The sequence below is a fragment of the Moschus berezovskii genome, chromosome 5 (assembly GCF_049115385.1).
Source record: "Moschus berezovskii isolate FMDL1 chromosome 5, NW_MosBer_1.0, whole genome shotgun sequence".
Lineage (NCBI taxonomy): Eukaryota > Metazoa > Chordata > Mammalia > Artiodactyla > Moschidae > Moschus > Moschus berezovskii.
In genome coordinates, this window is record NC_142464.1 from 112861391 (window position 1) to 112888544 (window position 27154).

Below are 27154 nucleotides of genomic sequence, written 5' to 3' on the forward strand. Positions count from 1 at the left end.
ACCCGCACCAGTGACTGAGATGCAGGGGTTGACGAGGATGGAGACGAGGTCTGACAAGGAGGCCAACCGACTCAGGGGTTCCACTGGGGATGGAAAACAGTGCTGCCTTTTCGGAGGGCAGATCTAAGTTAAAATCCATTTATGCTTTGGCCCAAGCACCATGACTAGGAAGATGTTCATGGGCCTGTGTGGACACCCGTGTGCATTTATCGCACTTTTTAGCAAAAGCAGGGCAGTGACCCTCGTGTTTGTCCCTGGAAACTCAATAAGGAAATGATACCAGGTCCCTGGCATGCTGCAGTCCCTGGGGCTGCGAAGAGCCAGACACGACTGAGCGACTGAACTGAACTGATTGTGTCCCTGGGGTGGAATCCAGTGCAGCATGTTAAGGAATGTCAAGACATGTTTAACCCACGAGATGTGCTGACAGGAACATTCCCGGAGGTAGGAAGAAAACCGAAAGTCTAAATGGCACAGGGCACCTGGAACACGAGATACTCACATCCAGAAAATATCTGGGGGCCCAGGGTGGAAGCGACGACAGCTTTATAAGTAATAGTCGTTTGCACGGTTTGAATGTTTACTTTGTTCATATAGTGCCTTTAAGTAATGCAGCAATTTTATTAGCTTTTAAAACTCTGAGTGGTTGTGGAAATTCCTCGGTGGTCCAGTGGTTAGGACTCTGTGCTTTCACTGCCGTGGCTGTAGGTCTGATCCCTGGTTGGGGAACCCAGATCCCACAAGCTGCACTGTGTGGTCAAAAATTAAAAACTAACAGTGAAAAAACAAAACCAAAAAAGTCAAAACTCCATGTGGTTGTGAAATACGAAATGTGACATTGTGGGCAGTTTATCCTGTGCTGCAGAAGAGTTCCCCAGGGGAGGCCTGCCACTGTGCGGCGGGCGTCTCAGTCTGAGGCTGGAGACAGACCTGCTGTTTAAAATGATGTGTCTTTTGTACAGTTGGAGTTTTTACTGTCTACACGACCTACTTTTTGAATAATCAGAGTGTGGCTGGTGTTATAGTCACTTTAGGAATTATGAAAGGGATACATTATGTTTTAAGGAAAGGATTTGTCTTTCAAATTATTTTTAAAAAAGACAGAAAAAATAAAAATGACCTCACCCAGTGCTGGAGGGGATTTCATAGACATGAAATCACTAAGTAGTCCCCTGTTGCCAATGTTGTGTCAGGTCATCTGATGCCTTCAGAAAATTATTTGGCAGTCTGCAATGAATGCCTTTCAAAAGCTCATATCCCTGTGACCCAGTAATTTAATTTTAGGAAGCCATCCTGAAGAATGGTTTTAAAAATGAGACCCCAAAATGTCCACGTTAGTCGGAACGGCTGCATTTCCTAACTCCAGGGACCTCATTCACATTCAGAGGGTATTAGTTAGATTATATAAAACCACCAGCAACATGAAAGTTTAACAGTGAGGGGCTGATTGTACAAATGAAAGAGCATGCAAAGGAATATTACATGGCCCTAAGGTGTTTTCCAGAAAGAATAAACACTGGAAAATACCTGTGATAGCCTGTGTAGCAGAATCACCATGCAGAGAAAAGCCTGGGGTGCTGATTAAACCCGGTGGTTCTTGCCCCACAGGCCGTGGAGTACAACATCTTCGAAGGCATGGAGTGCCACGGTTCCCCGCTGGTGGTCATCAGCCAGGGCAAGATCGTCTTCGAGGATGGCAATATCAACGTCAACAAGGGCATGGGCCGCTTCATCCCCAGGAAGCCCTTCCCTGAGTACCTCTACCAGCGTATAAGGATCCGGAACAAGGTGGTAGCCCAGGGGCTCTGCCTGAGCCTCCCCTTCCTCCTGTGTAGGAGGGGGCCGAGGACTGGGGTCGCGGCGCCATCACCTGTGTAGGGGAGGAGGGAAGTGGGTGTGAGGCTCGGGCCCTGTCACTGACGCACAGTGGGGACCTGCTTGTGTCCCTGACCACACGCTGTCTCCCAGGACCTAGGGCAGACGCCCACAGACCCCTGGCCGGCTCTGAGCCCACTGGCAGGCTCCCAGCCTCCCACCTGAGCCCCTGCAAGTTTTAGCGTCTCTGCTCAGGGCTCTGTACCCGGGGGCAACCCTCAACCCATGCAGAGGGCTGGGTGCCTTGCCCCATTCACTTCTGGGTCCCAGCAGAGGTTTGTGCTGGCAGTTGTTCTGAGCCAGCTGCCCTTAGAGGTGACCCTCTCATCCTCTCTCCTCCTGTCTGGGATCACCTTCCAAACAAACTACCCAACATCTCCTAATCCGCGGGGAAGATAGGCCCTTGGATGCCCCCAGTCCTTGGTTCAGGGGTCCTTGTGGGGGTGTCAGGGAAAGTGTTTTCCTCTTGAAAATGGCTTTGGAGTTCTCCTGCAGGAAGCCCTGTGTGTGTGTATGCATGTGAGTGTGTGCGTGCCTGTCTTTATATGAATGTGTGTTAGACTGTACGTATGCATGTGTGATGTGTGCATTGTATGTGTTTGTTAGTGTATGTATGCAGGCACGCATGTACATGTGTAAAGTTGTGTGTGTGCATGCGGCGTGTGTGTTAGGCATGTTTGTTAGTATGTATCCAGGCTTGTGTGTGCGTGTACACATGTGTGTGAATTGTGTGTATGTGGAGTGGGGGTGTGTGGTGTGTGCGTGCATACGCATGTGTGCACACGTATATGTGCGTGTGTGCATTTAGGTATGCTGGTGCATGTGTGTGTGTGCCTGTATGTGGCATGCGTACAAGCATGTGTGTGCATACTTGTGCATGTCCCCAGGGAGCCCACAGGTCCCTCTCCTGCACGTGGGAATGAATGTGTGCAGCTTGTCAATCAGTTGCTCTTCTCACCCTCTCAGGTTTCTGGGTTGCAAGGGGTCCCCAGGGGCATGTATGACGGGCCTGTGTACGAGGTGCCAGCCACGCCCAAATATGCAACTCCCGCTCCTTCTGTCAAATCCTCGCCTTCCAAACACCAGCCTCCACCCATCAGAAACCTCCACCAGTCCAACTTCAGTCTGTCAGGTGAGAGACTACAGCAGCCAAGGCTCCCCACCCTGCAGTGGCTCCCAGCGCCATGAACTCCTGAGAAATGGACCCACAGCCTCAGACACTCGAGGAGCCAAAGATGGGAGTGGGGGAATCCCCTCCGCCCTTCCTCCCGGGGTTGTGCAGAAAGCAGAGGGGGCCCATGGGGGCAGCATGGAGATACATGACCCCAGTTTACGAAGAATCTGCGTAAATTGTCCCCGTGCTCGTCCTTAACACACTTGGGTCCATTTTACATTCTTACCCGTGAAGCTGAGCGTGGAGGGGAAGTCACAGTAGCTGCCTTTGCTGGGTGTATCTTCTGGGTCGGATCTTTAGCTAGTCCCATCCATGGTGGTTTATCACACGCTCTAGTAACTCATGACTGTTTCAGCCTCACAACAGCCCTGTGTGCAGAGTCATATTATTCCTACTTCTTTAAGGAGAAAATTAAGGCCCCAAGACATTCAGTGTCAAAATGCCAGGGCTTGCTGCTCAGCGAATGTGTGTTGACAAAATCAGAAGATCCTGTGGTCCCTCAGTCTTTCTGAAGGCTCTTGGGACACATGTCTGCAATTTCATCAGCTCACCACACGAGGGCAGGAGTGCATGTGTTGGGACCTTGGAATTTTGATTGAGGCCTTAGCGTGGGTTACTTGCTGTGCCAGGTACTAGAAAGATGGTGATGAATAAGACATGGCTGGGCAGCCTCAGTCCAGTCCAGAGGTCGGCAGACTTTTTCTTAAAAGGCCAGATAGTAAATATTTTAAGTTTTGTGAGCGAAGAAGCAAAATCTAAGACCATTAAAAAATGCAAAAACTATTCTTAGTTCATGGGCTGTACAAAACAGAGCTGAGTTTTGTCATGGGCTGATTTGTGGTCCAGCAGGAGTGAAGGGCATTTAAATAGAAAGGCAATGTGGTTGGCAAAAGGGAGAATGGAGGGACAGAGGAAGATGCCAGTTTAAATATCAGTTTAAATTGTGGGAGTGACAACCTACCACAATAATTCAGGGATCATGCAACAGGGGACATGAATTAAGGGGTCCCTCAATCCAGACCTTCTTGCTTTCCCTGAGCCCATTTGTTCTGGAAGGAAAATCTTCTGACCGAGCCCTCCCCACAACACTCCTCCTCCCCAGCATTATCCAGCTTTCAATATTTATTTAATACATATTTATTGAGTGCCGGCACTGAGCTTAGTGCTGGAATTTTAAATCTTTAACTGCAAGAGAATGCATGAGATTAGAACGGATGGTTAGCTTTGCAGATTTAAAACAAAAAAGGCTGTCCCTACCTCCATGCAGATCTGCCCATTGAAAACAGGGTGGGTAAATCCAGCTCTGAGTGTTCACACACAGGCGCACATGCATGCCCCCACATGTAACACGTAAAACACCTTGGGGATGCTGGACTTTGGGGACGGACCACTTGGGCTAGAATTCTGGCTCTGCTGCCCTCCAGTGGTGCCCCTACAATGGGTGATCTGAGCCTCAAATTCCTCATCTGTAAATTGGGGGTAAAACAACACTCGCTTCATAGGACTGCTCTGTGCCCTGAACTCAACAACATATGCTAAAGCACCAAGTCTGTGCCTGCACATAGTAGGCACTCATTAATTGTTTGTGCCCCTGTTTCAGGCTTCCCTGATAGCTCAGTTGGTAAAGAATCTGCCTGCAAGGCAGGAGACTCCTGGTTCAATTCCTGGGTTGGGAAGATCTGCTGGATAAGGGATAGGCTACCTACTCCAGTATTCTGGCCTGTAGAATTCCATGGACTGTATAGTCCATGGGGTCGCAAAGTGTGGGACACAATTGAGCGACTTTCACTTTGACCTGTTGCAAGAACATGAGGCCAGATAAGAAAAGAGAACAGGGTGGTCAGTGCTGCAGGAGGGTGACCCGGGGGCCTCGGGGGGCATAGAAGACAGAGCAGTGGACCCCGTGGAGGTCAGGGAGCCTTCCCAGTGGTCAGCCTGGACTGCAGGGTGGGGAAGATGGAGGGCTGGTCAAGACAAGGGCTCCATGTGTGTCCCAAGGGCATGACGTGGGGACATGCCATGAGAGGGCAGGAACAGCCGGTGGAGCTGGTGTCCGCAGATCTCTGAGTGACTGGCCGTGTCTCTTCCCAGGCGCCCAGATAGATGACAACAACCCCCGGCGCACCGGCCACCGCATCGTGGCGCCGCCTGGTGGCCGCTCCAACATCACCAGCCTCGGGTGAAGGTGATGCGCGGATGAGCCAGAGTGAAGGATTCTGGGAAGGACGTCCACCCCTTACCCTGTCAGAGTTTGGAAGCCCACAGTTGTGTTTGGTACTGATGGAAGGGGGAGGGAGATGGAATGATGTTCTTCCCCTTTTTTGGTTTAGGAAGAAGTGGTACTAGTGTGGTGTGTTTGCTTGGAAATCCCCTGCCCACAGTCGTGTGTTCATGAGTCCACCTCAGAGCATGGCGTCTCCACAGGCCCCTCCTTAGTGAACACAGATTCTAACCTTGTCTTGTACTGTTCCCTCCCACTCCTGACGCCACGGGCTCCATGGTTCTCCGAGTGGTTCCCTTGCTCCCCTCTAGCTGTTCTAGGATAGTTGATGCATGTTACTAAGTTATGTATGCGAGTCCGTGCGTGCGTCTGATGGAAGACGGCCCGCAGACCCAGGTAGACACGAAGCCCAGACCTCAAGCCCCCATTGGGGGGCAACTCCAGATCTCTCACAAGGAAAGTGTGTCCTCATCGCCCAACCCCACCACACCCCAGCGAGATCCTGGGTGGATCCTCCCAGGCGAGAGAGCCACCCCCCAACCGCTCACCGAGAAGCATCACCCACGTCCTGTGTCAGGAACCCTGGTCTCCGTGGCGCCGGTAGCTTGCTGTGTCTTTCCGGTCCGTGTGTGTCCTTCCAGCCAGCTCCAGACTGCAGGCCGAGCCAGGTTCACCCTCAGAAAGGGGTCTCCCGCCCGCGTTCAGGGCTGCGGACGGTGGGGGCCGTGGCTGCTCCCGGTACCCATGTCCTGGTCCCTCCAAGGCAGATGATGGAGCAGTCAGATTTTTAAAGTTTTGTACATAGTTTTCCTTTGTAATCACCCCCATTTTTACTTAACGACTGACTTATTGTGACTCTTATTTCTGAATTCAAAGCTTGTGAAAAAATAAAATCAATGGCCCATTCCTGGACTGGGGTGTTGGCATTTAAGTGGCGGCGGCTGGTTGGGTGCACTTGGTACTTCCCCTCATGGTAACCAGACAGTGGTGCTTACTTTAACAAGGACTCCTTAGGTGGTGGGGGAAACAGGAGGGAGCAGAGGGAGCCTGTTGTGATTTGGGGAGTGTTAGATCCTGAACCAAGGATGGGAAGAGGAGGAGGATGGCTGGCAAAGGGCCGACTTCTCCGGTGCAGACCCTCTCACTGTAGCCAGTTTCAAGCTAAACCAACATGAAGCCCGTGAGTCTGCAATCCATACACTGTAGGTTGGCTCCGGTGTCCGGTGCTGTGGTACCCATCCCAGCACAAATGGTCACTCCTATGCCAACTCCCCTGCATTGTGACATGAAGCTCAGGCCAGGGGACCCAACACAAACATGTCCCATAGCACCTGGCACCGGGACACCAGAGCTGACCTACAGTGTATGGATTGCAGTATGTACAGTAAGGGCCATTGGCTTCAAGTTCTCCTCCAATGACTTCAATTCATGAAGCAAGAGAGCACAAAGAGGATTCCTGAACAAAAAAGGCTTCTACTAAATTGAAATTTCCCTCCTTCCTTCTTCCCTCCCTTTTTACTTCCACCAAGTATCTAAGGAGTGCCTGTTTTGTACTAGGCATCGTGCTAGTGAGGGGAATTCAATGGGTATATATTCGAGGGGAAAGGTCAGATATTACTACCCAAATTATTACCCAAACTACACACTATGGCAATTGCTGTAAAGGAAGCATTTGCAAGGAGCAGAAACAGTATCTCCCACTCCTCAAGTCCCCATAGAAGGAGAGGTGCCCACTCTCTGTGGGGACACGGGGATGGTAGGAGAGGTGCCCACTCTCTGTGGGGACACGGGGATGGATGGAGAGGTGCCCACTCTCTCTGTGGGGACACAGGATGGAAGGAGAGGTGCCCACTCTCTCTGTGGGGACACGGGATGGAAGGAGAGGTGCCCACTCTCTGTGGGGGGAACATGGGGGCTCTCACTCACGCTCCCCCAGTGGAGGGAGAAGCTACCTGATTTCTTCTCTGAACTGAGCGTGCTAACTTGCTCCCTTCCTCCATCCATGGAGATGACTGGCTTCAGGAGCACGCTGCTCGGATGTGAGTTCAATCACCAAGTTATTGACGTTCACCAGAGGACCCTGGGAGGCTGCGGGCTCATCTGGGATCCGGGTTAGGGCGGGTTGAGTTGTGTTCAGTGGAGATAGGCATATGTGCAGTGGAGGTATTGCCAGAAATCCCGGCACAAATGGCCACTCCCATGCCAACTCCCCTGCACTGTGACGTGGAGCTCAGGCCAGGGGACCCAACACAAACATGTCCCATAGCGCCTGGCACCAGAAGTGCACCCATACTGGAAGTGTGCCCACCTAAGGAGGAGATGCAGGTGTTGTAGAGCCAGAAACTGGTCCATGGACATCTCTCAGCCATCAGATGCCGCAGTAAGTGGAGCAATGTTAGAACAATGAATTACAGGAGTGGTTAGGCAATTCATTGACCTAAAAAATTACTCTTTTTTCTTTTTTGTATTTGTGATTTTGTGGAATTCAACAAGTTTTAAAAATATAATTTGTTCCGATCTCCTCTTATTCTGAACATATATTCACTCTTAATATCTTCTGTAATTTTATTGGCTTTTTAATGAAACTCCCAAATGCACAAGTTCCAGACACCCTCCCATCTCCCCACCCCATCCCCAATCCCTGCCAAATCTGGGTCCCCTTGCCACTGCTCTTACTGTTGTGGGGGTGACCCCATGGAAGAGGCTTGTGACTTGGGCCGTGTCTGTGTTTATGGAAGGAAGGAGTGGGCAGGTTTAGTTCAGGGGAATGCAGGAACAGGCTCTTTGTGGACACTGAGTCCCCAGTTTGGCTTCACCAATTACAAAGCTGATATCCAGATGTGTGCAGCTGCTTTGCCTCCATCTCAGCTGGTTCCAAACTTGGATGAGAAATAAAGAGTGTTACCATCCCCTCTCCCATCCCAGCAACAAAACGCAGAGACAGCTCTTAAGAGCGCAAGAGGAGGGTCTGATAGCGTCACGGAGGACGGGGAGGTTCTTGAAGTTGTGAGCAAGCCCTGTTGCGATGTCAGCATGGCTAGGAGCTAGTGAGGCAAAGGGGATGGAGGCCGAAGAAGTGTTCCTGGCAGAATATGTGGCAAGGCCACGTGGTAGGCGGGGGTGTGGCCTGCATAAAGCCAAAGGAGGAGACAGGCTGGATGCTGGAGGCGAGGGCGTCAGCTGGGCTGGAGGGATGGCTAACACCAGACCTCACCAGACCCGTGGTCTATGTCAAAGACTGTTTTGTTTTTTTTCCTAAGAGCAAGGGATCGCCACTAAAGAGCATCTGTCCGATCTGTGTTTTAGGAAGTGCGCACCGATTAGAAAAGGGTGGTCCAGGGCAGAGGGAAGAGTGGGAGCAGTTAGGAGGCTTCTGTGACAGCAGCAAGATCAGCCCTAAGGTGATGAGAACAAGACAGACCCCAGGCTGCTGGAGGAGTCCTAGGAGTCTGTTGAGCCTGTATACCCCTTGGCTTCATCCCAGCAACTCAACTCAGAGAGGCTAAATTTGCACAAAAATTAACCCTCTAAACTTGTCATTATATTATCACTAAAGAACCCCTTCCATTGTCACCTCCTTCCATCACTGTAACCACCCACATCCTGTAAGAACTGGGGACACAGCCAAAACGGAGGGAGGGGTGGCTGAGATGAGTCCCCCGGGGTCTTCTGGCCGCTCCTCTGTCCCCTGGCCCTGGATGTGCTGAGTTCATGCAGCTCAGTGTCAGGCCTGAAAGCACTCCTCCACACCTGGGTGTCCCACCTGCACCCGACACCGCCAAGGGTCCTGTGGCTTCCAGAGGTCCATGTTCCATTTTGATCACAGAGGCAATTCCATTATGAAAGACACTCCCAGAGTCAATTTGGGATGTGATGAAAACAGACACAGCCCACAAGCCTTTATGGAGAGTAATGTGCCCCACACTGTGGCAAGCAGTCCAGCAACCTGTGACATGTGACATATTCCTTTGGGCTAAGGAAGCTCCATTTAAGCAAAATCATCACCCATGCAAGATCAGTGGAGGTTGGTTGCTGCTTGTGATCTTCTGAGGATTCTGGTGCTGACAGGGCATCTGCAGTTACCAAACTCTCATCACCAAATCAGACATTCCCACCATAGGAGGCATTTGCCTCCAGACTGCCTCTGGGCACAGGACCCAGGTGACAAAAGCAATTTCTATGTAAACCAGGTTCTCAGAAGACCGCAGGAAGGAAGCCATCGCTTGCTACAACTGCAGAATATGGTAATGTTTTATTTAGCCACAAGAGGGAGCTGCTGGTTAATTTTGGAACTCCACTGGGTGCCCAGTCAGGATTTGAGGATGCTCTGATGGTAGATATCCTTAACAAATGATGCAAGTGACACGGATTCCTTCTTCTGTTAAGGAGCCGCTCTTACCTGACTAAGAGAGACTAATCTGGGTTTTAAGAAATAAAAATTCAGACCACAAATGGTCGGTCCAGAAAATCCCTAAGACAGGAGCTCCTAGAACCTGAAGCCTACTGTGTACTGGGAATTCATGGAGATACTAAACTCTCATCCCAGACGCACATGGGGCTGGCACCTTCTGCCTTAGGTCAGAGGATGATGCCCCCCTCCCGCCCCAGGGAACATCTGGCAGTGTTTGGAGACACATTTTGTTGACACAGTTGGGAGTGTTTCTAGAATCTGGTGGGTAGAGGCCACATGTGTGCTAAGTCTCTTCAGTCACGTTAAACTCTCTTGCGACCCTGTGGACCATAGCCTGCCATCCTCCTCTGACCATGGGATTCTCCAGGCAAGAATACTGCAGTGGGTTGCCATACCCTCCTCCAGGGGATCTTCCCGACCCAGGGGTCAAACCCGCATCTCTTATAGGGACTCCTGCATTGGCAGGTAGGTTCTTTGATACTGCTAAACATGCCATATAATTCACAAGATAGCCCCCATCCCCAAAGAGTTTTCTCACCCCAAATGTCCACAGTGCCAAGATGCAGAATCCCTGATCTCAATGAAAAGAGCAATTTTCTTTCCAAGTGGGAATGGCCTCTCCTGGCAGTGGTTGGTCTGGAAGCGTCTGGATATTCCCAGCATCCTCTGGGAGAAGCACTTCTCCTTACGGGAGGGCAACTGTCTAGCAGAAGGCCTCACGGTTCCCAGAGGAAGTCTTCAGGGTAGGCTGGGCCTCCCTGCATGCATGTTCAGTCATTCAGTCATATCCGACTCTTTGCGACCCCATGGACTGTAGCCTTCCAGGCTCCTCTGTCCATGGGTTTTTTTCCAGGTAAGAATACAGAGTGGGTTGCCATTTCCTACTCCAGGGCAGGGACCCCTAACTAGAGCTGTAAATGTCTCCAACAGAAGACACTGCTGCAGGTTTCATCATGCCTCTATGGGTCCTTGAGTCCCTGGGGTGGGTGAGGACAGGCTGGCAGGCGAGGGGTTCCATGGTCTACGTCATGGGACCTGAGACTCAGATCCCCTCATGGAGACCAGGCGAGAGCTGCCGGCTGAACCCAAAGAATGGACTGGGTCCTGATGAGAATCCAGGTTGGCCAGTGGTTACCGTGCATGGGACAGGAGAAAAGCCCTCAGACCCAGAAAACACCAGCAACACCTGGTGACCCTTCACCAGCGGCAGAACTCCATGAGGCGGCTGAAGAGCAGAGGGCCCCCAGGTGGGACTGAGGCCACCCAGCCTCGGCAAGGGCAGGTCTGGGGGGCATCAGGACTTGGCAGAATGGGAGGTTATAGAGGGTCATGAAGGAAGGGCTCCCCAAGGAACCGAGCCATGTCTCAAAGCCAAGGAGACACAAAAACTTGAAAAGATGTGTTCCCAACACCGGGAGCTTGTCACTTTCACAGGCTGTAGGGGCCGCCTTACTCTTTTAGGCGTTTCCTGGGACTCTGCCAGCCATTCTCCAGCCTCGCACAAGCCAGTGGGCAGAGGAAGACCCCATTGTCCCCCCAACCCCCGGGGTGGAAAATCCTCCTGGGGGAGGGGCAAGCTGGCTTCAGAGAATGCCCGGGTCTTCAGGGCCCCTCCCAAGCAGCCTTAAGCTACAGATGGCTTCTTCTCTTTAGCATCTTCTTGGAATTCTCACCATCACCAACTTCACTTTCTTGCTGGCTCAGCCTTTTGCTGCTTAAAAATAGGGAAGAAATGCAGTTGGTGAGAACAATGATTCCAGGTCTGTCCTGATGCAGCCACATATCCAACCTGATCATGTGAAAAGGCAATGACGGGCCGTCGAAACAGCTAGCATGTTGACATGGGCTGTTAAGAAACAAAACTCCCAGCTCCCCTGTGTTTGGTGGGAGGTCATCCAAGCACCACAAGGAACAGGAAACCCAGGCTCAGAGGACTGCAGTGTCCCAGGACAGATCCACCCTACCGCAAATCGCGAAGTGTCTATACCCAGCAGCCCTGGTGAGGCCTGGGATTGCTGGCTATTCTGGCTGGATGCTGATGGGCTGGGGAGATAGGTCATGGCCAACCCAGCCAAACTGGACACTAACAACATCAGTCAAGAGTCACACAAACACTTCCCATTGTCACCATTAGTTCTTGGACCTGAGTCAAGACCTGCAAGAGAAGTCGGTTTTCCTGCCCAGGTTTAGACCAACAAGGGCCCCGCTGTACCTGAGCGATCCTGACGCGGGGCCCCCCAAGGCAGGGTCATCGTCCTTGGGACCCCCAGGGTCCCCTCTCTCTCGGGGTGCTGGCTTCTTCCTTTTGGTCCTCAGGGGCTTCTCTGCAGAAGACATGTGAATCAGACGTTGGCTCTGGGGTAGTTTCTCTTGGCCTCACTTCGCCCCAGCCTGGCACTCTTTGAGTAGCTCTGGGGGCCAAGTGTGCACTTGGTACCTACTGCTCTTAGACCTGCTTAACTCACAAGGAAACTGAGATCTCGCGGGAGGTGAGAGCTTGCCCAAACCCACACGGCCGGGAGGTGGCCGAGCCGGGATTCAAACTCAGTCGGTCAGGCTCCTGCTGTGTTTATCCCACACCCAGCCAGCCTGGCAGCTTCCCGAAGCAGTGAGAACCTGAGAACACAGCGCTGGCACTGTAGCTTTTATTTTAACAGCCCCCCGTGATCTCTTTTTCTAAAGCGTTCCCCCAAATTTTTAAATTTTGTTTTGTTTTTTTGGCCATGCCACGCAGCATGGGGCTTCCCTGGTGGCTCAGATGGTAAACAATGTGCTTGCAATGCAGGAAACTCAGGTTCGATCCCTGGGTGAGGAAGATCCCTTGGAGAAGGGAATGGCACTCCACTCCAGTATTCTTGCCTAGAGAATCTCCATGGACAGAGGAGCCTGGTGGGCTATAGTCCACAGGATCGCAAAGAGCCGGACATGACAGCACATATATCCCTCCCTCCTCCACACAGCACGTGGGATCTTAGTTCCCTGACCAGGGATTGAACCCACGCCTCCGCCCTGGGAAGTGCAGAGCCTTAACCACTGGACTGCCAGGGAAGTCCCTGGCCCTCTGTGATTTTACACACCTTCTTCTTGCCACAACACCGGTGATGTCACTGGAGTTTCCACTCCCAGGGGAGAAAGACTAATGATCCCATTTCACAGATGGGGAAATGGAGTCAGAGATGAGAGCGGACTTACAGCAGGTTGGAGGGCCAGGGGTCCAGTGGGCATCCCAGCTGAGCCTGCTCATCTACAGACAGGACACAAAAGCCCACAGAGGGTACGCGTGGTGCCTGAGGTCACACACCGGTTAGCAGCAGACCTGGGGGCTAGAACTTATATTCCTGCTCAGATAGCCTGCAGGGCACCTCCTCCTGTGACTCACCTGAGAGCCCATGTTTATTCGAAAATAGTTTGCTTTCGGCAAGAGGTACCCGGGCCAGTGCTGCCAGCTCTGAGATGAAGTTCTGTTCAGCTTCCTGGATGCAAAGAGAGAGGGTCAGTGGGGCCTCCCTCTGTCATGCTCCGCCTCTAAATCCCCTTCCATCAGATCGAAGTGGATGCGCTGAGAGTGGGGACAGGACAGCATTTCCATGTGGAGAGTCCTCTGTCTCCCCAAGAAGCATCCAGAGAGGCCTGGAGCAGCAGAGGCACATGGGATGTAGGGGCAGCTGGCCATCCGTCCTGACTCACTTGGGCCGTGAGTCCCACTTTACAGACAAGAATACTGAGGTGTGAGGGACTCTGTGAAGGCAGCACAGAACCAGGATCTAATCCCCGTTCTGCCTGACCCGAGTTGGAATCCTTAATTGCCAACACCATCGATCAACAATCAAACCTGGGTCCTATGACTTATTAACTGTGGGGCCCTGAAAGATGACTTAGCCTGGGGCCTCAGTTTCCCCATCTGTAAAATGCCAGGAGTAACCCACTCTTGGCTGCAGGTGAACGTAAGGCCCTCAGCTCAGGGACTGTCTGCAGGAGGCCCTCAGGGAACAGGGGTCACCACCCTGGCTGCCATGTCACTGCTGTTGTTGCAGCCACACTGCAGGTGAATACTCTGATGGGTCAACACTGTGCTCAGCACTCCCTTTCTGGAATATCTGATTTCTTTTTAAGGGCAGCCGCTTTGCTTTAGAGCTGTACCTTATCATCTCACACCAAGGAGATTTTTCTGGGATGAAATATCCACTTTACATCATGAAATATGAGCGTCCTGCATGTTCTAGATAAAAGTGCAAGCCTTGGGCCCAGCAGCGCTGCCTGAATGATGCTAAGGTCAGCCTTGACACCGAGAGGGCCACAGGGTGGCGATTCACACTCAAGGGAGATGCTCATTCTTTTCAGCTCAACAGACAAAGCTGATGAGTGGTCCGGGCCTGGCCCCATGTTGGGTGCTGCAGACCCCGGGGGGAATCGAAGTTCATAATCGAGCTGCAAGGCTGATGCGTCATTAGCCCAGGAGACTAGCAGAGGCTGAGGGGGTCCTGAGCAGGGCGTGTGGTCCCCACGAAGGCTGCTGTGCTAACCCATGACCACGAGCATGGCCTTTCACTATTTCCACTCCCCTGTAAACCACTGCCCACGTGGCACAGGTGCGTTTTCACAAGTTGTACCTGTAGCTGGGTCTCAAGCTGGGCTTCCAGATGGTCCATGACCCTCGCCTTCCGCTTCCGCGCGTCGCGGCGGGTCCGCTGGTGCGCGGTGAACTGAGCCAGGAACTTTTTCTGCTGCGCCAACATCCTGCGGGAAGGAACGCGGGCTGTCAGCGCTGCCCTTCCGGCGGGTTCTTCAGATCCAGCGCGACCCTCCCCCCAGGACCTGCTGAATCCGGGGAACTAGTGAGCCGAGCCCTTGGGGAGAATCGAGAGGAGAACCGCCATCGCGGCATGATTTACTGAAGCCACGGGAGCCGCAGTCACAGCTCGACTCCCTCTGCCCACGGCTGACTCATCAGAAAAGCAGGTGCTGTCTGATGAACACTGGGGAGTTTACAGAGTCTCACACACAAATTTTTCACTTGATCTTCAGGGTGGTTTGGTGACATCCACAGGACAGAGAGGAGAAAAGCTCGGGAGAAGCTCAGAGAGCGGGGGCATGATCCTGAGTCCCACAGATGCAGAGTTTGGGCCTCAAGTGGCATCTTCCTAGGAGAAAAATCATTTAATTCCGGGGTGTGGCAAGGGTGCGGAGTGGGTGAGATAGTCCCCTGAAAGGACCCATCTTTGTTTAAAATTTCACATTTGCCCTAGCTCCTCCCTCTAAAACAGAAGGCGGAGTTTCCTAGACGGCACAGTCTGAGAAGTCCTGAACAGGACAGCCTAATTACTGCCAGTGGCAGAGGCCAGAGCTGGGGCTGAAGCAGGGTCCCTGACCTGGAGACAGACCCCCTGACCTCCGTTTCAGGAGCAGAGACCCCCCTCCCCTCCTGCAGACTTTCCTCTGGTCCTCAGCAAAGGGGAACATTCAATTCCACCCACCCTCTTTCCATAATTGTTCTCTGCCTTTGTCTTTTCCTTCTTATGATTGATTTTCTGAAAGGCGCTGAACTTCTAGACCTGAAGGCAGAAGACACCTTTAGCATCAGCTGTCCATGGATTGTATCTGAAGGCACGAAATTCCACCAGCTCTTGCTTCATGCTCTTCTTTCTACCGGTAATATCTTTCCCTCTTTTTTGCTTTTTCTGGTAAACTCCTATTCATCCTACAAGACCCTATCATGCATCCTTCCATCCACTCATTCATTGATTCACAGAAATATTTCTAGACTTCCAGGTGTTCTGAAGACTTCCAGCTGGGTTTTGAAGACACAGCTGTGAATAGCAGACTCATAATCTCTGCCCTTATAGGGCCCTACTTTGAGCTGAGGGGAGGGAGAGATATCAGACAAGTAACTATGATGCAGCAGAGGTCAGGTCTCTGCAGTGTGGTCTCTTTCACACCCTTGAAGAGGCTGCGTTACTTTCCTGGGGCTGCTCTAACAAATGATCCCAAACTAGGAGGCTTCTAACAACAGAATCTATCTTCTCATGGAAAAGCCCAGAAATCTTCAGTGAAGGGGCCGACAGGCCTGTGCTCCTTGTGGAGGCTCTAGAGGTGCACCTGCTCCCTGCCTCTTCTGGTGCCTGCCGGCACCCCTTGGCTTGTGGCTGCATCACTCCAGTCTCTGCCTCTGAGTCACATCATCGCCTCCATGTGTGGTCAAATGTCCTCCTGCTTCCCTTGCCATCAGCCAGGGTGATGGCCTCATCTCAAGATCTTTAACATAAATGACCTCTGCAATGACCCTTTTTCCAAATAAAGTCACATGTATGGGTTCCAGCTGGGCTTCCCAGATGGCTCTAGTGGTAAAGAACCCACCTGCCAACGCAGCAGGCATAAGAGATGTGGGTCTGATCCCTGGGTCGGGAAGATCCCCTGGAGGAGGGCATGACAACCCACTCCAGTATTCTTGCCTGGAAAATACTGCATGGACAGAGGGACCTGGCGGGCTACAGTCCATGGGTTCACAAAGAGTTGGACATGACTCTGAAGTGACTTAGCATCTGTGGGTTCCAGAGCTTAAGACATGGACCTTTTGGCTTCCCTAGTAGCTCAGCTGGTAAAGAATCCGCTGATTCCTGGGTTGGGAAGATCTGTCGGAGAAGGGATAGGCTGCCCACTCTAGTATTCTTGGGCTTTCCTGCTGGCTCAGCTGGTAAAGCAATGCAGGAGACCAGGGTTTGATCCCTGGGTTGGGAAGATCCCCTGGAGAAGTGAAAGGCTACCCACTCCAGTATTCTGGCCTGGAGAATTCCATGGACTGTATAGTCCACGGGATCGCAAAGAGTTGGACACGACTGAACGACTTTCACCTCACTTTTGGGGACCCCTGTCCAGCCTGCTACAGAGGCCAGGTGGCTTCTTTCAGTGGGCAGCCTCAGTCCCACACACACCTGTCCCTAGTCCTGGTCACTCTCGAGTGTCATCCAGCTGACTTATCATCTCCCCCATGGACCTGGCTCTTGGGAACGCTGGGAAGTGACAGAACTGCCCAGGAAGGGCCTGTGTCCCCTGGTTAGGGCGGGGCTTCAGCCTCAAGGGCTGGGGAGCCACGCAAGACCCTGCAGTCTCAAGGGTCTGGGAGGATCTGACACTGGAAGTTGAGTTCTATACATCTTGTGGTCCAAAGGGTCCACTTTGACCCCAATGACCCAAGAGTTGGGGCCTCTGCCACCCCCTGGTCCAACTCTGTCGGGTTTATGGAAAATAAAGAAGCAAAGCCCAGTGGGGGTGCAGGTGTGTGATTTAGTTCAGTGATTTAGAGGCTCATACATGACCCTCAATGCCCTTCCCTCCATGTCCACCTCCTTGAGTCCATAAGAAGGTCCAGATTTGGGTTGGGCCTCAGTCATGGAAACCCCTCATTGTCACAGGCCTTATTGGCTTTTCTCTCCTAGTGGTAGGCCACACAGCGCCCCCCACAGGTGTCTACACCCTGATCCCTGGAACGTGTGAAGATGTTATGTTACATGGCAATTGACTCTGCTGGGGTGATTAAGGTTACTGGTTTAAGATTTGGACATTAACCTGGATTATCTAGGTGGGTCTCAATCACTGGGGGACTTCCCTGGTGGCTCAGTGGTAAAGAATTTGCTTGTGATTCAGGAGACCCAGGTTTGATCCCTGGGTCGGGAAGATCCCCTGGAGAAGGAAATGGCAACCCACTCCAGTATTCTTGCCTGGAGAATCCCATGGACAGAGGAGCCTGGCGGTCTATATAGTCCATGGGGCCACAGAGAGTCAGACATGACTGAGCGACCAAATGACAACAATCACTGGAGTCTGTAAATGCAGAGGTTTCTCCAGCTGGGGTCAGAGAGATGCGGCAGAAGAGATGACAAGTGTGGGCAAGACTTAATGTTCCGGATGCAGGGGCCATGTGCCAGGACCAGAGAGAGGCCGCTGGGAGGTCAGGGCGGGCCCAGCCAACAGCCACAAGGAAACAGAACCTCGTTCTACAAGGAACTGGATTCTGCCGACACCTGAAGAAGCCTGGAAGCTTCCAGAGTCTCTGATGACAGCCCAGCCAGCAACACCCTGATTTTGGCCTAGGAGGCCCAGAGAAACCAGCAGCATCCGCCCGACTTCTGACGTTCGGCTCCCTGGGATAATATGGGGTGTGATCATGGCAGGGGGGGGTGTTGCTATGGCAGCAGCAGGAAACAGTCCTCCTCCTCCTTCCCTGCCCCCTCACCATGCTTCCCGGGCTCACCTGCCCCCGGGGCCTCAGCTCAGGATCTGCTTCTGGGGGAACACTAAGCACGGATCAGAGAGCAGATCCCACATCAGGGCCATGAAGACCACTCCAACCTGGGAACGAAGCCCTCAGCATACCTTGACTTTTGCCCTTGCGCCAAAGTCCCTTCCAGGGGCTGCGAGTCAGAGGGGGAACCAGACAGGGGCTTGTGGGCTCCTACATGGGTGGGGGAGGCAGAGGAGACCCAGGTCCACAGGCGAATGCATGGGAGGTCAGCTGCTGAGAGTGTATTAGAGACACACAAGACGCACAGGGGCTGGGACCTTTGCGTGGGGACCCTCAGCTGGCGGGGAGGCCTCACCTCTGGTGAACAGCTCTGGAGGCTTCCTGAGCTCCATCCACCATCTCGGCTCTGGACGAAGGATCGGTGAATTCTTGCTTTTTCCGCAGCTTGTAATCTTCCATTCTCTCACCTGAAAGTGAAAGTCGTGCGTTCATGTCTGACTCTTTCCACCCCATGGACTGTAGCCTGCCAGGCTCCTCTGTCCTTGGAATTCTCCAGGCAAGAATGCAGGAGGTGGGTAGCTGTTTCCTTCTCCAGGGGATCTTCCTAACCCAGGGATCAAACCCAGGTCTCCTGCATTGCAGGCAGATTCTTTACCAGCTGAGCCACAAGGGAAGCCCAAGAATACTGGAGTGGGTAGCCTATCCCTTCTCTAGGGGATCTTCCTGATCGAGAAATTGAACCAGGGTCTCCTGCATTGCAGGCAGATTCTTTACCAGCTGAGCTACCAGGGAAGCCCACATAACACACGCTGATCAAGCTGGGTGTTTGAAGGACTGACACTGTGCTGGGAAGGGGCCAGGTGCTGGGATGCAGAGATGAGCAGGGCACACCTGCTCTCAGGCGTGCTGTTTACCAGTCCCATGGTTCACCCTGGGAAGCACTTCGCGTGCATGAGGAAGCCACAGTTTTCATCACACCCCACACATCGATGAGGGCAGTACCCCAGCTCTGCCTGCATCTGCTCAGCCCTGCTTTCTTTTAAGTATCAGAAGAAAGGGAAGCCTAATAAGAGAGGGGCAACATTAAAAGTCCACCGCAAACGGTTAAAAGTCCACACCAGGAAAGAAAACCATCCTACACGAACCACTATACGCATGCAGTGAGTCCTGCAGATGTGCGTGCTGAACTGGGTGCTTTCCAAGGAGCTGAGAGGTTTGGTTTCTGAGTCCGAGGTGCACTGATCCATAGATCAGAACATGCTTCTTCTCCTTCATTTTTTTTTTATTATTTAAAACAATGGTATATTTTGAAACAGATGATGACGATCATAATTATTTTCGACTGGATTCTTACTACCACCTGAATTAACTGCCTATTTATTGGACCACAACCATAACAATATATATTTATATATATTTTCATATTTCCACATATATATATTTCATATTTCCTAGTCATCTTGTGCATGCTGTGTCCTAAGTCATCTCAGTCGTGTCTGACTCCTTGTGACCCCACTGACCATAGCCCACCAGGCTCCTCTGTCCATAGGATTCTCCAGGCAAGTGGGTTGCCATGCCCTTCTCCAGGGGAATCTTCCCGACCCAGGGATTGAACACAAGTCTCTTTTGTCTCCTGCGCTGGCAGGCAGGTTCTTTACCACTAGCGCCACCTGGGCTAGTCATCTCAGAACGTGCTTATTCTTAGCTAGCCGCTGCATTTACCTAGTTACACTCACCTAGTTGCCATCAACAGGCCACTGACCTCCCTGGACCCAGGCTTTCTAGAATTAATAGAAAGGACCATCCTGGATGATCCCCAGGGGCACAGCATTCTAGGACTGAATGGAAAAAGGAGTTCATGTGATCAAGTTTCATCATTTCAAGGCATTTGTTGAGAAATCCTCCCATTAAGTTGGGGTATCAGGGAAGCAGGAAATTAGAGCTGAGGGGATGCAGGAAGGGTGACCCCAAGGCTAGCCCCACAACTGGGGAAACTGAGGCTTAGAGAGGGGATGTGAACACCCTGGTTCCTGAATGTTCCACAGGGATGATCAGTCACGTCTGCCTCCTGCTAAAGGACACCTACCCTTACTTGAGAAAACGATCAGGAAGGATCTGTAACCAGCTGGCAGATTTCTGGGCAAGTCCCAGATTTTATTTGAATGTAGAGCCCTAGTTCCCCAGGGCAAGGGCAGGAAAAAAGCAGCAGCTGAGCTCATTGAGCAAAATAAGATTCACGGAAGACCTGTCCCAGGACCAGCTGCCCGTCCCTCATCTAGGGATTGTGGACAATCCAGGAAAAACCCATCAGAGAATATGGGATTCTACCCTGCTCCAAAGCCCCGGGTGTAGGACTGTTACAAGAAGAGACTTTAAGGAACTGGTTTTTGTCTGTTACTCCACGATGCTCTTGCTGGCCCTGGGGGTCTGGTCTGCCCCATCCCCCACGTGGCCTCTTATGAGAGCCCACAGGGAAAAGCTGGCTCTCATGCGTGAATGTGCCCACATATGGGCCACTGGCCTGCTCTTACTCATTGTCCCTGTGGCAGCTTAAACTGAGGGGACTTCTATCTCTTTGGCCACCAGGAAGTCCAGAGGCAAACGCATGTCACCTCTTAGTAGGGATGTGCTCACATATGTCCCAGATGATGACCGAACCATAACTCCGTCTCACTGTCCTCTCCTTGTCCTGATTCATCTACTGAAAAAAAAAAACCCTGTTGTACTGTACAGATATGTTTCTTTAAGTGCTTTTTCAAAAGCCTTTGGGGGACAAGCCATTGTCATTGAAAGTGTTAGTCGCTCAGTCTGACTCTGTGACCCCATGGACTGCAGCCCACCAGGCTCCTCTGTCCATGGGATTCTCCAGGCAAGAATACTGGAGTGGGCAGCCACTCCCTTCTCCAGGGGATCTTCCCAACCAGGGACTGAACACAGGTCTCCTGCATTGCTGGCAGATTCATCTAAGCCACCAGGGAAGCCAAGGTGGCTTCAAGGTGGTTTGGGGGAAAGGCAAGGATAAATAAATGGATAAAGCATCAAAAAAATTAAATCCCCTTAAATAACCATTTGAAAACGCTGACATCCCGCCCCATCCCCAACTAACAGCACATCTGGCTCGCTGCTGGCAGGGCTTCCTCATGGAGGGCACCATACCCTGTAGGGTCTTCAGATGCTGCAGCCTTCTCTCCTCGTGATCCTGCATGACCCTCCCAATCTGCTGGTAATATGCCTGCACGAGCCGACTGATGCCAGGGCTGGTCACGTAGACACTCTCCACGGCTGCCTCCATCAGCGTTCTCTGTGGGCAGGAGGGGAAAGTCTTAGTAGAGGGCACACACAGAGCCAGCTATGGCCAACACAGTCCTGGTTCCCATAGTCCACTTATTCCCAAACTTGGCTGGTCCAGAGCAGGTAGAGAGTACCTGGCTGGTTTAAACCAGCATTGATAATCTTATTTTCCTTGGTCAGGGATGGTCTGACACTGGGTGTATGACTCAATTCTGAGCAATGAGATGCAATGTTAGGGAGAGTCTGTTGAGGGCCTACCTTTCCCCAACATTAAGCAAAGCCTTGGTGAGGGTGATAGACTCTGCTGTTTCCCTCTTCTGGCCGGGAGACAGACTGATGTCTGGAGCAGCAGTAGCCATTTTGAGACCATGAGGCAACAAAACCGACACCAAGAATGATGGATCAAAAAGAAAGAGGCTGGTCCTTGGTCACATCACTGATTCTCTGTGCCAGCCTGGAACCACCACATTTCTTGTTATGTGAGATCAGTAACTTCTGTTTATTTAAGCACAGATTTCTGTCACTTGCAGTTATACGCAGTCCTCAATGACACACCTTCGGACCCAAAGCAGAACAGAGAAGAAACGCTGGGATGCTCTATCACTGCGGACATGTTGGTTGGGCACTCGTAAAGTCATCACCTTTTACCTCGTAAGATGATGGGAAAAGGTCGGGTTTGAGTCCCCATTTCAGCAAACATTTATTAAATGGCTTCAAGCTTTGGGCAAGAAAAAAAGTGCCTATTCGTTATTGAGTGATTCGTTATGTTCCTAGGGCCGAGAAATACACCCAGACGTGCCAGCATGGATGGAAGCCGTGGAGGTGAGGAGGGCTGCAGCTCAGGATGCAGAGGAGATGAGAGCCCGTCTCCTCACCCCTAAGTCCTGCTCCTCCCTTACTGCGGCCGCTTCTCTCTCCTGCTCCATCCAACATTCACATCTGACTCCGCCCCCAGGGACTCGGAGCTCTGGCCTTGCACTTCCGGTGAGGAGCCCCCACTAATGGCCTTCCTTGGATTTCATTTAGCACATGTAACACAGAAGACAGGACGTCCCTCTTCTTCCCTCTCGAGTCAGCAAACCCCTCTGCACATCACACCTTCTGTCCCTCTGGCCTCCCGCCACAGCGGGGCGGTGTCCACCCCTTTGCATTGCAGCCCTCTTCCCTTCTCCTGGCCACCCTCCTCCCCAGTTTTTCCAGCTGGTGTACCACTCAGGTCTGCAAACACACTTGCTCTAGAATCTCCAATGTTTCAGCCCTCTCTCGATCCCCCTCGGCACTGCCTGCATCTCAGCTCCCATCCAGTACAACTTCTCAAGGTTAGCCTGTCCTCTCCCAGTAGATGGTAAGCTCCCTGAAGTCAGGAATGCTGCCGCCTGGCTCCTCTGTCCCAGCACCTGCCACAGGGCCTGAGGCCAAGGGGCCCTGAGAACAGAGGTCCAGTAAAGAACATCCTTCCAGACACTGGGCCCAGGTTCTGTCTGGTGGGTGTGTGTCTGGTGGGGGTCCACTGTCTAACCCTGACTCAGAGTCACTTGGAGAAGCCGAGGACAAGATTTGCCACACGTGCATTTCATTCTGTTTTCACGTAATGACCACTGATTAGGTCAGAGTTGTAAGGTTTTAGGGGACGGAAGAGACTCTCCCAGCATCACTAGCCCTGAGGTCTGGACGATGAAGTGTGGCAGACACGAGAGATCTGGAACGAGATGGGGTGTTTCAGAATTGAGGGGCCAATCTCTCTGCTGTGCAAGTGAGTGACTTTATGTAAATGAAGGGACTCATAGACATGCCCTTGAGGGTCCTGGCATATCCCAGATGGGTCTGCTGCCAGCCCAAATCTGAAACACCTCCCGTGGATACCACCACAGACTCTCTCTGCTGAGATCTGCAACACGTGGGGGTACCCTGCCTTTTCTTACAGCTTGGGGGAGGAGGCAGGCAAGGAGAAGTCAAGCACGTGCTGGTCATTCCAGGCATTACCAGCCTCCAGTCCCAGCCACTCACTGAGGCTGGGAGGCTTTAAGCATGTCTTCTGCCCAATGAAACTCCTCAGTCTTCCCACCTGAACACTGGGAAGAAAAATTATCCTTTCCGGTCAAGGGCTGCGGTAAGAGCCCAGTGAGATAAGGCTGTCAAAGCCCCATCCACCCACCCCTCCATTAGAAGGGCAATGCCCACATCACTTCTTACGAAGGCGGTTTTCACTCTGTGGTTTGTCGTAACTCAGTGCAAAGAGAGAACCACGGCTTTCTCAGGTCAGACTGATGTTAGCAGCAATGGTCAGCCATCAGGGACAATTTCACCAGCGCTCAGGTTCCCACAGAGATGGCCAAGGGCAGGAAGGGCCTGCCCCTGGGGTAGGGACTTAGGCTCAGACTCCGTTATCTGCCACTGACTCACTGGGAGGCTCTGGCTGAAATGACATTCCTCTCGGGGCTGCTGCAAGGACCGAGCTAGTGCTCAGAAGGACGGGAGACAGGGCCGGGCAGCAGGCAGAAATCATCACCGCTCCATGGGGCAGGCGTTCCCTCTTATTGGGGGAGGAAAGGCAGCTCAGAGGCAAAGAGCTCTGCAGGGCCCGAGGCTCCTGGGCAGGCCCAGCTGCTGCTCTGCTCAAATCCCTCCTCTCGTTCACCCCGACCCCTGCCTCTAGTCCCCTGGGCTCCCCGGGGGCTGGGGCGGCCCCACACCTTGAAGTCGTCTGTGTCCTTGGCCCGGCTCCTGGAGGCCGTGTTCCGCGCGTGGCCCAGCAGCGCCTGCCCGATGGCGCGCTCCATGTGCTGCTGCAGGAGCTGCCCGACCTCCTGGGCCTCGGCCAGGAGCTGCTGCTGAAGCTGCAGGCGCGTCTGCTGTGCCTCCTCCTCCAGCCTGCCGGCCTCCTCCAGCACGCGCACCTCCTGGAAAAGTTGGGCAGGGAGAAGACTGGAGCCCCCCCATCGCCTGCAAGGATGCTCTGTGTGTATGTGGTACTCGCTCAATCGTGTCCGACTCTGCGACCCCACAAACTGTAGCCTGCCAGGATTCTCATGTAATTCTCTAAGCAAGAATACTGCAGCGGATTGCCATTCCCTGCTCCAGAGGATCTTCCTGAGCCAGGGATTGAACCCTGGTCTCCTGCATCGCAGGCAGATTCTTTACCATTTGAGCTACAGGGAAGTCAGTGGATGCTCTGGTCAGGACCAAACCAGGAGGTGGGGTCGGCCCTGCCTGGGATCCCAGGAAGGGTGGAGAAGGGGTAGGAAGTGGGCACCTCTGGGCTGGCAAAAACTTGTACACAGTGGATGAGCCTGGGGATCTTGACAATCCCTTCGGGCATTTATTGAGCACCAACAGTGTGCCCAGTGCCATCCGTGGCTTTTTACATGTGCAAGAACTTACTCATTCACCCCAAACACTTGGAGACCTGAACACTAGAAGTGATGAGGCCACAGAGGTGCAGAGATGCTGAGTAACTTTCTAAACGTCACACAGCAGAGAGGGTCCTCAGTCACCCCTGAGTCTGAGAGTTGTCGGGGGTATCATGGAAGCCAACCTAGGGCCCGTGGGGGTCCATTTCTTGAAGGAACAGGAGTTGGAGAAGGAGGTTGGGGAGTCGGAGGTAGGGCAGGAAGTGCTGCCTGCTTCCCACCAAGTCCTCCGGGGCCGAGAAAAAGAGACGATGAGCTTGTCCCTCACTTGTAGGTAAAAAAAAAAAATCAGCTTCTCATACAGCTCAGTGGCTATAGGGGACCTGGAGTCAGCCTGTTTGGGTTTAAATCCCAGCCCTGCAATTCACAGTCTTTCTTTAGATTTGTGAAAACCTTAAAATAGACCACAGAGCCCTTTTCTCAACTCCTGATGATGACTGCACCTATCTGTGTTCTGACTTCTTGTGCAACTTTAGTATAATTGTCATTATCATATACACTGCAAGCTTTGGGCATACTGGGTGCCCCCAAGAGGGGGTACCTATTGTGCCATTGTCCCCACCCACAACAATATGGGAGCAGGATTGCTTTTTTAAAATTTATTTATTTACTTGGGGGCTTTCCTGATGGCTTAGTGAGTAAAGAACCTGCCTGCAATGCAGGAGACACAGGAGAGTGGGTTCGATCCCTGGGTCGGGAAGATTCCCTGGAGGAGGCAAATGGCAACCCACTACAGTAGTTTTGCTTGAAAAATCTCATGGACAGAGAAGCCTGGTGGGCTACAGTCCAAGGGGTCACAAAGAGTCGGACACGACTAAGCACTCACTTAATTATTTGGCTGCACCAGGTCCCAACTGTGGCACACAGGAGCCTCAATTTTCATTGCGGCTTGCAGGATCTTTTTAGCTGAGGCACGCAAGATCTTTGATTTTTTCTCTCAGTTGCAGCATGCAAACTCTTAGTTGCAGCATGTGGGATCTGGTTCCCTGACCAGGGATCAAACCTAGGCTCCCACTGCATTGGGAGCAAGGAATCTGAGCCACCACCAGAGAAGTCCCCAGGATTGGGGCTTTGACTAAACCAGACGAACCCGGAAGCCAAGGAAGTGGCACTCCTGTTCTGGGATGGGCAGGCGGCTGATGCACGGTCTTACCAAGGCTCTGAGCAGTTGCCACTGGTGCTCATCCAGACACTGGGAGGAGCCCTGCTCCAGGGCGTGTTGTTCCCGCAGCTCCTGGAGAAGGCTCTTCTTCCCTGACAGCCTCATCTGGGTCAGGGTGGTGATGGTGCTGCCGCGGAGAGCCAGCCTCCGGAGAGCCGAGCGTAGGAGCAGTTCATGCCCCTGCAGGATGTACTGAGCGGACCTTTGGAAACAGTGGGGAGGAGGTTGGGGTGGGTGGTCAGTGTTCCTGGCTTCACTGAGTATGGTGGTTAATTTTATGTGTGAGCTTGACTAGGCCATGGGCTGAATGGACAGCTGATCAAATATCATTCTGAGAGCTGCTGTGAGGGTGTTTCTGGATGAGATTAACATTTGAATAAATGAGTAAAGCATATGGTCCTCCCTAAAGTGGGTGGGCCTTGTCCAATCAGTTGAAGATCTGAAGAGAAGAAAAGGCTCACCTAACCACAAGTAAGGGGCTACTCCTCCTGCCTGACTGCCTTGAGTGGGACATGGTTTTTCTTTGTACTTAAATTGGAACATTGGCTTTTCCTGGGTCTTGGGACTGCCGACCTTCAAACTGGATGTCACACCGTTAGCCCTCTGAGTTCTCAGGCCTTTGGACTTGGGACTGAAATTACATATTGGTTCTCCTGAGTCTCCAGCTTGCCTACTGTGGATCTTGTGACTTCTCAACTTCTCTATACCTGCACCTATGCATGCATGCTAAGTTGTTTCAGTCGTGTCTGACCCTTTGCAATTCTATGGACTGTGGCCCGCCGGGCTCCTGTGTCCATGGGATTCTCCAGGCAAGAATACTAGAGTGGGTTGCCACACCTTCCTCCAGGGGATCTTCCTGACCGAGGGATTGAACTCGTGTCTCCTATGTCTCCTGTATTGGCAGGGAAGTTCTTTACCACTAGCGCCACCTGGGAAGCCCACCTATATCTTTACCTCTGTCACCTATACTATATCTTCTATTGGTTCTGTTTGGAGTATCCTGACTAATATACTGACCCACTAAGAAACACCCCAAATAGTCATGCCCCACAGGGAACCTTCCCAGAGGCAATAGGTTAAAATTATCCCATCTTCTGCTGCCCATCCTCTTAGATGTGGGTGTACACAAGTTATACTCAGTCATCTGTCCTTTGATTAACCTTTTTAACTTTATCACATTCTGCCTCAAGTTTCAGATGCACAAATACAGTTGCCTTCAGTACATACCCACTCAAATTTCTTACATGACTCTCAAAATGAACACATTCAGAACTGAAATCATGAACTATTTTTGAGTTCCTGTCTAATGAGTTAAGTAGGAAACTCTGGTTTAGAGAGGCTCAACATTTGGTTTTATAACTTGAGGTATTT

General features: G+C 52.2%; 2 protein-coding genes across 5 annotated transcripts in view; one reads left to right on the forward strand and one right to left on the reverse strand.

The window, feature by feature from the left end:
- Positions 1-5374, forward strand: part of CRMP1 (collapsin response mediator protein 1) — a 63215-nt gene extending 57841 nt beyond the window's left edge. Inside the window, exons 12-14 of the mRNA XM_055434492.2 lie at positions 1609-1788; positions 2842-3007; positions 5141-5374. Of these exons, the coding sequence (XP_055290467.1) occupies positions 1609-1788; positions 2842-3007; positions 5141-5232 (438 nt within the window). The 3' untranslated portion in view covers positions 5233-5374. The remainder of the gene's footprint in view (positions 1-1608; positions 1789-2841; positions 3008-5140) is intronic.
- A 4131-nt stretch (positions 5375-9505) lies between these two features.
- EVC (EvC ciliary complex subunit 1) overlaps positions 9506-27154 on the reverse strand; it is a 90803-nt gene continuing 73154 nt past the window's right edge. Inside the window, exons 14-22 of one of the 4 annotated variants that reach the window (XM_088836478.1) lie at positions 25775-25985; positions 23905-24111; positions 21077-21221; positions 18276-18387; positions 14292-14418; positions 13061-13154; positions 12874-12925; positions 11894-12005; positions 9506-11392 (exon numbers count right to left, since the gene is read on the reverse strand). In XM_088836478.1, coding sequence (XP_088692604.1) covers positions 11930-12005; positions 12874-12925; positions 13061-13154; positions 14292-14418; positions 18276-18387; positions 21077-21221; positions 23905-24111; positions 25775-25985 — 1024 coding nt within the window. In that variant the 3' untranslated portion in view covers positions 9506-11392; positions 11894-11929. Of the gene's footprint in view, positions 11396-11893; positions 12006-12873; positions 12926-13060; positions 13155-14291; positions 14419-18275; positions 18388-21076; positions 21222-23904; positions 24112-25774; positions 25986-27154 lie in introns of all 4 variants that reach the window. The other 3 variants (XM_088836477.1, XM_088836476.1, XM_088836475.1) reach the window with 3 other exon arrangements.